Here is an 11,653-nt window from a genome sequence, read left to right as displayed (position 1 = left end):
AAGCAGGTCTGAGTGTTTAACAGGTTCCGTTCTTGAATGATCTCCACAGAACAACACAAACATACCGTATCTCATCATCAGCCAAATCACTTAAAATGTCACTGTATTAAAAATATATATTGTACTATGGAGGAGGCAGCATTTAATGTTTCAGTCTATCGAATGATTGTTATATTTAAGTAATCAGCACCACATATATGGGTTGGTCTGAAGGAGCTCTCTAGTAGCTTGCTATAAAGTTTATTAATAATTATTGTCTTGGGTAAACACACACAGAGAGACAGAGAGTTATACAGGAGTAGAGCCGGTTTTTCAGATTAACTGGTTAGGGTGAAACAGGAAAGTGTTAGGAGCTGATTTTGTTTTGCGAAAACACGAAACAACCTCAAACAAAACTTCCTCTCCAGAATAATTTTCGTTGCTTGTTTTTTTTTCTTTCTATTTTATTTTTATTTTTATCATGAGACGGCGTGTGCTGTTGCAGTTTTCTTTTTTAAAATGAACACAAGAGTGCAACATGGACTACAAATATGTAATGGACTAAATGTTGCTTTTAAGTTTAGTTTGGGACTTTATCAGATGTTCTTTTAGCGGTGTGCCAGCTAATAGACTACGGAGCAAATTAACACACTGCCAGCATGGGTGGGGTTTTTGGAGTGTGTCTCATTAGTTAAAATAAAAAGCAGTTAACCTGTCACACAGCTGTGCGGTCAGAAGGAACCTGGAATGCACTCCTCCAGTCTAGCAGCTGCGGTCTGCACCGATTTGGTACTAATGTTATTTCTGATTTATGATGAACATTAAAGAACTGAACCTGTTAAACTGCTTTATATTAAACTCTTATGATAACAAACGCATTTCTTATCGTCATACAGTCCAGCCTACCACACGTCACTATACCGTGACTTCCTTAACAGACTCATCTGCGGTTTGAAGTTTGAGTGAGCGGCTAAGAGACGTGTTCTCATCGTGATTTTCACCTGTAACCTATTTAAACCTTTAATTTAATCTCATGCGGTCGAGAATGAATGTCGGGTTCTGTTATTCACTGAAAATAACAGACTCAGACATTTATAACCATGTAAGTGTTGGATCGCCTCTAAAGGTGAAACGGACATGTCTGCTGGAACTTCGCTCTGCTTGACTTTGCTGTTTGTCGTGTTTATCTCTGCAGGTGAGATTTAACTGTTAACTCATTCACTGCCAGCCATTGGCAGTGAATGAGTTAAACCCATTGACTCATTCACTGCCATTGACGGCTATAGACGTCAATGGCAGTGAATGAGTTAAATTAAACTGAGTTTATTTAATTTGGTTTGTCTCTATGTGTGGAGGAGACACGAGGCTGGGTGGACACTTAACATCTGTGTGTGTCAGTGTGATGTGTTGTAGTGTCAGGAGTCAGTATGCAGCTACAAAGCTTCTTGTTCAGTGTATACAAACAGCTGTAGCTCCATAAAGGCAGCATGCAGAGACTCACAGTGTCTTATAATGAGAGGCTGCTTTCTCTCACACATTATGTTCACTTATTATCAGCACATGTTGTTGTTCTGTGGAAGCTAACATCTTGTAGTTTCTGACACTTTGCATGTTTAGCATGAGGCTAAAATTCCCCCTCAGTGGGTCACTGGTGACCTGCTGGATGTTCAGAGGTTCATTAAATCCAACATGACTAAAAACTCAAATGTCAAAAGAAATAAACAAAATATTTAAAGTCAATCATTCTGGTCATAATTGTACTTTGACCTTTAACCTCTCTGCTCTGTGTTGTTTCCTCTTTCAGAGCAGACAATCATCACAGCTGAGTCTGGAGATGACGTCACTCTGCCATGTCGAGCTCCAAACAATGACACAATTGTAAAGTGGAGAAGAGATGACCTGGGAGATAAATATGTCTTTTTGTACCAGGATAAACCTGATTCAGGCAAACAGCATCCATCTTTTAAGAACCGGGTGGTTCTGCAGGACATACAGATGAAGGATGGAGATGTGTCTTTGATTCTGAAGAATGTGACGATTAATGATGCTGGAACATATGTTTGTGCTGTCTACATGGAAGAAAAACGCTTGTGGAACAACAGCAACATCAAACTGGTTGTTGTTCCTCCAGGTGAGTTAGTAGAGTTGAGTGTGTGTGTGATCAGAGGTGAAGCTGCTTCCTGGTTGTTGATGTTTGTTTGTTGTATGGATGAGCTGGTGGATGTCAGAGGTAGACAGATGTTTCTCCAGCTGTTGTCTTTGTGGCTGGTAGTCTAGAGTTGTAGAGCAGCATTGTTTGGTTAGAGCAGAAACAAAGACATTTATGAATCCGTCTCTTCTTCTCTTGCTCTCTAACTCGTCTGTAAACATGTGTGGGGAAACTCAATGTTAAAGCCTACAGCTGGAGGGGGAGGGGAGGGGTGAAGCTGGTGGTTGTGAGTCTGTGAAAGTGAATCCTGCCGCTGCCATAGCTGCTGGAAACGTACTTAGTGCAGACACAAAACGTCCATCAGCTTCAAAGTGTGTCAGAAAAATGTCCACATGATGACTGATGGATGAGAGAGGTCCCATTGTTGTTGTTGTGCACAAATCATTGAACAACACAAACACTTAGAGCTGCTTTCAGTGCTGCCTGTTTTGTTACTGCACACATTTCTGATGGTCCTACAGTCCAACGTAGCAAACGTCTCCCTGAAGCCTCTTCTTAGAGACCAAAGGTTGGATCAGAGCGAGCAGCTGAAAGGACACGTCTATGAATGCAGTCAGAGACTTTCTCACAACCTCACACTTCATCTCATCACATTTACACTCAGGTTTAGACTCAGGCTGTCTGTTAGTCAGTGAAACTAGAAACAGAGTCACCCATTTATAACAATCTGAGCGTTAAATCATCAATCTGGAGAGCATTGAAATTCCTGCTCAACTGTTCGTCTTTGCAGGTGAGATTGAACTAGAGTTTCTCTCTGAGATAACAAGAAGTACAGGAGCATTATTTTCATCTGGATTCAGTTTGTTTCATCCGGCTGTTAAGTGTCCACCCAGTCTCATGGGTGTGAGACTGGGTGGTGTGACCGTTTTGAGTTTCCTTGCATTTTTGATATTCATTGTTTATGTTTTAGTTCTTTTAGTCTTCCTTAGCTCCTAGGTTTCCGTGTTATAATTCTTGTGTTAAGCCTTCCGTGCTGCATAGTGTGTCTTACCTGTTATGTTTTATGTCTGTGTGGTTCATGTTGTCAAGCTCGTGTTGTCATGTCTGTCTCATCATGTTTCCTGTTTTATTTTGAGAGGTGTTCTTTGTTCATTGTATTTAGTTTCACATCCCCTGTCCCCTCATTAGGTTCATGTGTGTCAGCTGTGTCCTCATGTGTCTCCACTTCCCCATATCACCTCATATGTGTATTTAAGTCCCCCGTTTCCCTTGTTCATTGTTGTGTCGTCTGTTCTATCTACCCCACTTCACATCATAGGTTTCATAGTTGTTATCTTGTCGAATCATAGCGAGAGTCATAAGTAAGGTGTCAGTCATAGTTTCCCAGTTTAAGTCTAGGGTTTCCCTCATCTTGCTGTGTTTTAAGTTCGTGAGTTTTCAGCTCCAAAATAAAGGCTTGTTTTTGTTCAAGTTTAATTGTGGCTTCTCGTCGGTGTCTGCTCCTGGGTCCTCAACAAACTCTCCACACGGTCTGCAGACCGGGACAATACAGCAACAAAGCTTTTTGTTCAGTGTACACAAACAGCTGTAGCTACAGAAAAGGCAGAATGCACTGTAACAGTCACAATAGTGTTTGGGTCAACTTGGGTTGTCTTAAAGACAACCCAAGTTGAGGGTTAATGTTGTCATCCGTATGCGCCACTGACTCTCTCTGTGATTGTGTGGACATGTGCTTTCACGCTAGTGCATGAGGAGGGACGGATTTTATGTTTTACCTCTCCAGACACCTTTGTTTGCAACGTTATGGGTTGTACGAACACTCTGCGCTATGTTTGTTAAGCTGCAGCCGTTCAACCGGGCTTATATGGTTGATGAAGAGAAGGTATATTAAAGAACACGCTGTGGAATTCCCAATGCCAGTGTGAGTGTGTATTCTTTTGGCTACCCTGCTAAGTGTTTTGCCGCCTCCTCTCAACCACTAAACGCAACCCGACGTTACAGCACCCTGTGCCCAAGAACAGCAAACCCTCATCCCTGAACAATTACCGGCCAGTTGCACTGGCTTTGGTAGTAATGAAGGTGTTCGAGAGGCTGCTGAAGAACATCATCTCCTCCTACATCCCAGACACCACAAATCCGCTCCAGTTCACCTGCCGACCCAACAGATCTATCGAGGACACCATCGCCACGTCCTGCACACCACCCCCAGCCACGTGGACAAGAAACAGGGTAACTATGTGAGAATGCTGTTTGTTGATTATAGTTCAGCATTTAACACAATAGTGCCCAGCAGACTGTTCACAAAGCTGAGGGATCTAGGACTCAACAGCCATCTCTGTGCATGGGTGATGGACTTCCTCACTGGCAGAACTCAGGTGGTGAGGGTGGGTAGATGCCTCTCTAACAGCACCCACATAGCAACCAGGTCTGGCCCGGATCTGATATCAAGCCGGCACTGCTGGCTGACTTCTGGCATGATAATGACGTATGTCATCCAGATATCCAGGCCTGGCATAGATGGCACTGTCTATGTGATGGCCTGCCACATCTGGCCCAATTATGGTTTGGTTTATGTGGCCCAGGCTCATAGAACACAGTCTTGGCCGGGATCCGGCATCAAGCTGGTACTTCTGACTGACTGGTGTCATGGCAGAGTGTATGTCAACCGGATGCAGGCCAGGTCTGGCAATGAGGCGCTATTTATGTTCCTATTGTCCTATTTTAGTTAGAAGAACCAAATGCCATGTTGCAATACTATACTGCTATGGTAGCCAAAGTTTCAAATGCAGGTTTGACAGGGTTGTGAATGTAAACTTCGTCCAAAACCTAGTGAAAGTTTACTCATCCTTGCCAGTGGGTGGCTGTAGCCCTTTGGTGACCCAGACCAGGTTTGTCAGAGGTAATTCACACATGAGCCAGCAAAGGACCACCAGTGTGTCTGCAACTGGCCTTGTGCTGGCCCATGTGTGAGCCACATCTGGCAAACCAGATCTGGGCCACTAAAGGGCCGTCATTCTTTGCGGTATGTGGGCCATGTGTAAGCACATTGTGTGGGCCAGATCCGTGCCTATGTGGGTCATCTTGTTCTTTTTTCCTGAGGTAGTTCTGGCATAGCTTGGACTTATGTTTTGAGTCACGATCTTGCTTTAGGATGAACCCCTGACCAGCTCTGCACATACCAGAGACTGATGATGCTGCAGAATGCTGTAGTAGCCATTTTGGTTCAGGGTGCCTCTCACTCTGTACAAGTCACCGATGCTGGAGCCAGCAAAACAGCTCCAGACCATCACACTTCCTCCATGTTTGACAATTGATGCCACACACTGTGGAACCATCCTTTACCTACTTGAAGGCGTACAAAGATCCTGCGTGATGAACTGAAGATTTCCAATTTTGATTCATCAGTTCATTTTCCAGGCTTCAGCAGTCCACTGGCAGTGTTTCATGGCCCAGTCAAGCCTCTTTGTCTTATCCTGATGTCTTAGCAATGGCTTTCTTGCTGCAACTCGTCCTCTCAAACCTGCAGCTCAAAGTCTTCCCTTTCATGCAGACAGAGGGGGTAAGTTATCTAGAAAAGTTGGAACACGTATAGGAATTAGTAGCACCAGCTTTCAAGGCTTGATCAGCCTCCATTGCTCCATAGCAGCTTTAAATTGCTAACACATTTTGTGCCCTTTATAAAAACCTTTTTGTATAATTCTGAAATATACATTATTTTTTAGTTTTGGGTAACCTTACCTTTTTTTGAACCTCTGGCAGTTTACCACTTAGTTTTGTACCATTTCAAGCTATTCGTTGGACTTATTACATGACTTAAATTACAATAAATAACTGGAAAGAATGGGGTGTTCTAAAACTTTTGACCAGTAGTGTATCTGATCTGTAGATATTTCTCTCTCTATGATCCTGAACTGTGACGCTTCTTTTATTCAACTCATGATGCAAGGAATGAATAATGTAAAGCTCTTTATCTACACCCTGTCTTATCTTCAACTTCATGTTGTTAATAAATATTTACAAATAGTTAATGCTGGATTGTGTTACTGCAATTATCCTCAGTCAAAAGGTACAGCTAGCATCCAGAGATTTATGTGCAAGAGAAAGTTTGTTTTATGTACTATGTGATGGTGCATGAGGAGTAGACATGATGTGGTTTCTGAAAAAGAATCAGTGCAAAATAAAATACAGTCAACATTACTTGTTTCAAATGCCCCCATGAAATTCTTTTTATGGAGTATAAATGCAATAATGAAATAAATGCATGGTGCATTTAAGGATTAACCTCCTAGGACCATGGCGTCCACATATGTGGACATCACATTTTGGGTTATTTAGACAAAAATACTTAATTTTGTTCTACAAGGGCCTGATATCCACTTACGAGGACATTATACTGCTACTGTTGTATTGAAATTCTAAACAAATGTCCTCATATGTGGCTCTCATTTTTATTAGAAACAAAAATTAGGTAAAAGAAATCTGGTAATTCTTTGTTTTACATTCATCAGGTCCCAATTAGCCCAAATAACAAAGAGAAATTAAGAATGCATGCCGTGGAAGAGTTTGGGTTCTAGGAGGTTAAAAACAATTCTTAAATGCAACACAAGATGGCAGTCCAACACAAAGAATAACAGTATCTCCCATTCAGGCTGTGAGACCTCTCTACACCAGAAACAGAGTTCTATAACACCTCTGCTGCACTGCTTTCTATACCATAAGGCAGGGGTGTCCAAACTCCGGACCGCGGGCCAACTGCGGCCCGTGGTCCGGAGTTTGGCCGGATTTGATCCATTTTTAATTGGCCCACAAGTAATTTCATGAATAGAATAGAATATGTGCCGCACTTCAACTTTTGCTTGAGTGTATGGCACTTCTTAGTTTTAACACCAGGGGGAGCTGCTGTCGATCAAGGCAGTTGCTCCACCAAAAAGGACAATCACAGAAGAAATTTACCTCAAGTTACTAAACATGGCAGAACCAAAGAAGCGAAAGGTAGAAAGTGAGTGCAGAAAATTTCAGACATGGTGGGAGAGTGAATATTTCTTCAAAGAGTTCAAGGGGAAGTGTGTCTGTTTGATCTGCACTGAAACTATGGCAGTTATGAAAGAGTATAATGTACGATGTCATTATGAAACCAAACATCATGCAGGCTTATGCATCCTACACTGGTGCTGAGCGAGAGCAGAAATTAAAGCAAGGGGTAGCTCTCCTGCAGGGTCAGCAACAGTATTTTTTTCGTGCTCAAATTGTCCAGGAAAAGGCTCCAATAGCCAGCTAACCCCGCTATGAGGTCGCCCAACTCATCGCAAGACATGGCAAGCCTTTTTCAGATGGAGAACTCATAAAACACGGCCTCGTTAAAGTCACCGAAATAATGTGCCTGGAAAAAGTGCAGGACTTCAACAACGTCAGCATGTCCAGAAATTCAGTTGTGTGACGAATTGAAGACTTGTCAGCCAACATTAAACTGCAACTGTCTGATAAAGCTGTGCTTTTGATTTTTACTCCATCGCATGCGATGAGAGCACCGATGCCACAGACACCACACAGCTGCTAATTTTTGCAGGGAGTGGACGAGAGCACGAGCACTTTAGGTGAGTAAAAATATATTCCACAGTACCCGTGTGTTAATGTGCAGGTACACATGCTTCAAATATCAATAATGCGCATCAATTCTGTCACTACCCTGCTTTTGCGCACCACCTTCTTATATGCGTTTTTCTTGTTAACACACAGAGTACACACCGCTGTGCACAGCGCATGCACACGCAAAGTGAGCTGATCTCATCTGATGCAGATCTACTCCTTGATCAAGTGACATTTGTCCGGATTTTTGGCACGAGTGGCGATCAGCACCGCGGCTGGATGGCCCGATTTACATACCCAGCGCAGCTGATACTCACCAGAATAATTTACTAAAATTATGCACTCCTGTTATTAAGTCCAGTTCAGTCTGTTAATGTTGATAACGGTTTCAAACGAACGTTAATAGGTGTGCTGCTAAGCCTAATAACTTAAATAACAAACTTGAAATGTACCTGTCCCATTTTCCCCCTTATTGTTTTTTTCTCCGTGCTGTAAATCTTCTGTCTAAGAAGAAATCTGAGGCTGCTGTTCTGAGAATGAGCTACCAAAGGTTTTTCTGAATAAATCAATAAAGATCCATTTATGGAAAGCTGTGATGAAGGCAGTTTTGTCTTTAATTATATTCAACAATATAACATATTTGACCACTTTTAAGTGATTTTTCTAACTTTAATACACTAAAGTTAAGGTTATATATCTAATTTCTAGTAAGTGGCCCAGCCCCTCCTATATTTTTATGTATGTGGCCCTCAGTGAAAAAAGTTTGGACACCCCTGACATAAGGCCTTAATTTATCACCAGTTCATGTGCAGAATAGTATTCTTTCAATCTGTACTGTCAATGCCTGACACACTGTGCTGTTTGAATGAATCTTTTTGTTTTATCCTAACAACATGGATAAGCCTTATAGCAAGACTTTGTTTTTAGACAGTTGACCTGAAATGGCAAATTGAGTGTTTTACAAGCAGAATCTCTTGGGTTAATTGAGCTGAATTTGTGGCTTCCCAAAACATGTCCCCAGGTCTGTGCTGCAATGCCTTTTATGTACATTGTCACATTGTCTTAACAACAGTGCTTTGTTGCCAGTTTCAGACTTTATGACGCTGTATATATCGAGAAATGGGTACTGGTGCTAGTACCTAACCTAAGGTACTAGCACCAGGTAAGTGACTCATGTTGTAACTGACATCAGATGCCGAAGATTTTGGCGGAAAATTAAAGCGAATGGTAGCTTAGAATTGAACAAATTCCTTTAAGCTTCAATTTTAGCAAATACACTTATCAATTGTCTTATAACTAACAACATTTGTCTAAATCCTCTCCAACACCCTGGAGAACAACGGGGAAAGTTTAGAGGCTCTCCAAGATTACATCAATCAGTGCTTCCAGGATCTCGTAATGAAGAAGGCTCAGAGTGCATCTTCCCCGGCCAAATCTGAGACGCCGTCATCGAAAATATGTTGCCCGGCAGATTCCCCTGGCACAACATCGCCAGCTGGCAAAGATATTGCAGACATCCTAGAGTCAATCGACAAATGATTGTCCAGTTTCGATGCAAGGCTGTCCTTGGTGGAGATTCTACACCGGGAATTTAAGTCCTTGCGAGAATCCCTGGAGTTCAGCCAGCAGCAGGTGGAAACACTGGCTGCTGGAAATGCCATGCTAAGAGAGTCGGTGAAATGTCTCATTGAAAATGTTACCCAGCTAAATAGAGAAAATAAAAAAAAATAAATAAAAGACACAGTCATTGATCTACAAGATCGTGGCATGCGTGATAATCTTGTATTTTCTGGTATTCCAGAAGCTGCTGGAGAAGACGTGGAGACTAGGGTGAAAAGCTTCATCAAAACCCACCTGAAGCTGCCGGAGGACACGGTGAAGAACATCGCCTTTGATAGAGTGCATCGCATCGGCCCCATACGCACAGCAGCCAGGAGACCACGTTCTATTGTGGCCAAATTCGGCCACTTCAAACAAAAGGAACAGGTGAAAAGTCGCGGCAGGGAAAGGAACGGACTTCAGCGTAAACAACCAGTTCCCAAAAGAGATCCTGGAACGACGCAGGGTCCTCTTCCCAATCCGACGCAGCTTCATCCAGAAGGGCTCCTGCGCTGTCATCGCCGTTGACCGGGTCTACGTGGATGCTTGGACAGCTTTACCGCGACCCCGGCATCACTCCATGTCTGTATTAACTTCACACCAGATAAGAATCCGCTACACCCTTTCCGTATCCACTCCACTAACTAAGAAAAAACAACTATATGTGCTGTTCAAGATTTATCTGGGAACACAATATATGACCACAAAAAAATAAACAGCATTTTCAAGGATTTCTATAAAATGTTGTATTCACCACAAATAAACCCATCTAAAAAGGAAATTAATCAGTTTTTAGACAACATAACTCTTCCAAAATTATTAGACACTCAAGCAATGGCACTGGAGTCACCACTGACACCAGGTGAACTCCAGGAAGCCCTGATAAGTATGCACAATAATAAGGCTCCAGGTCCAGACGGCTTTCCTGCAGAATTCTACAAAGAATTCTGGTCGATTCTAGCACCAGTTTTCTACAGAACGTTGTTAGAAATCAAAGAAAAGGGCCGACTTCCATCAAATATGAATTCTGCAAACATTAATCTCCTGCTAAAACCAGGCAAAGACCCTGTATATCCCTCAAGCTATCGTCCAATATCCCTTATAAATGTAGACCTTAAAATAATCTGCAAAGCTCTCTCAAAGAGACTAGAGAAAATAACCCCCCTCTTAATTCATCCTGACCAAACTGGTTTCATAAAAGGTAAGCACTCATCAACAAATACACATAGATTACTTAATTTGATAGACTACTCATACAGTAAAAACATTGAAACTACAATATTTTCTTTAGATGCAGAAAAAGTATTTGACAGAGTTAAATGGAAATTTCTGTTTGCAACTTTACACAAATTTGGTTTTGGATCCTCTTTCATTAACTGGTTAAAAATATTATATAATTCCCCAACAGCTTGTGTCAAAACAAATGACCAGACATCCTCCAGCTTCTGTCTCTTGAGGGGCACCAGGCAGGGATGCCCACTCTCCCCTTCACTGTTTGCAATTTTTATTGAACCACTAGCAGCAGCAATTAGACAGAATTCAGTAATTATGGTAAATGGTAAATGGGGCGATCGTGGCTCAAGAGTTGGGCGTTCGTCTTGTAATCGGAAGGTTGCCGGTTCGAGCCCCGGCTCCGACAGTCTCGGTCATTGTGTCCTTGGTCTTGCCCAAGGACGGGTGAAGTCCTTGGGCAAGACACTTCACCCGTTGCCTACTGGTGGTGATCAGAGGGCCCGGTGGCGCCCGTGTCCGGCAGCCTCGCCTCTGTCAGTGCGCCCCAGGGCGGCTGTGGCTACGCTGTAGCTGCCATCACCAGTGTGTGAATGGGTGGATGATTGTGTATAGTGTAAAGCGCTTTGGGGTCCTTAGGAACAAGTAAAGCGCTATACAAATACAGACCATTTACAGTAATTAAGGGCATAAAATGCAAGAGCATGGAACATGCAATCAGCCTTTATGCAGATGATGTGTTACCTTTTCTCCAAAACCCACAAACCAATATCTCTGGAGTAATTGCATTGATAAACTCTTTTGGAAGAATATCAGATTACTCAATTAACTGGTCAAAATCTACAGTCCTTCCGATTAATTGCTCCCTCCATAATTCTTGAGGGTCGCAGATGCCAACAGACTCTATAAACTGATCCGTAAGGCCAGTAATGTTGTGGGGATGGAGTCCTTCAAGGTGGTGTCGGAGAGGCGGATGTTGTCCAAAATAAACACAATGTTGGATAACACCTCCCACCCACTCCATGACATGCTGGTCAGTCACAGGAACACGTTCAGTGAGAGACTGAGATTACCCATAATGCACCAATGAACGACACAGGAAATCTTTTT

At 42.6% G+C, this 11,653-nt stretch overlaps 1 protein-coding gene across 1 annotated transcript; it reads left to right on the top strand.

The window, feature by feature from the left end:
- Positions 1-878: 878 nt before the first annotated feature.
- LOC120715421 lies at positions 879-10,207 on the top strand. Its single transcript, XM_040002429.1, has 3 exons — positions 879-1,174; positions 1,784-2,110; positions 9,516-10,207. Exons 1-3 carry the CDS (start codon positions 1,117-1,119, stop codon positions 9,839-9,841), a joined length of 711 nt encoding a protein of 236 aa, XP_039858363.1. The 5' UTR covers positions 879-1,116; the 3' UTR covers positions 9,842-10,207.
- Positions 10,208-11,653: the final 1,446 nt, after the last annotated feature.

The sequence above is a fragment of the Simochromis diagramma genome, unplaced genomic scaffold, assembly GCF_900408965.1.
Source record: "Simochromis diagramma unplaced genomic scaffold, fSimDia1.1 OVJJ01000440.1, whole genome shotgun sequence".
Lineage (NCBI taxonomy): Eukaryota > Metazoa > Chordata > Actinopteri > Cichliformes > Cichlidae > Simochromis > Simochromis diagramma.
The sequence above is the reverse complement of the archived record's forward strand: the minus strand, read 5'-3'. Positions and strand labels throughout refer to the sequence as shown.

Coding starts and splice junctions, on each gene's coding strand:
- LOC120715421 (XM_040002429.1), top strand. CDS start 1,117: ATGTCTGCTGGAACTTCGCTCTGCTTGACTTTGCTGTTTGTCGTGTTT. Junction 1,175..1,783: donor TGTCGTGTTTATCTCTGCAG/GTGAGATTTAAC, acceptor TTCCTCTTTCAG/AGCAGACAATCATCACAGCT. Junction 2,111..9,515: donor ACTGGTTGTTGTTCCTCCAG/GTGAGTTAGTAG, acceptor CTGGTATTCCAG/AAGCTGCTGGAGAAGACGTG.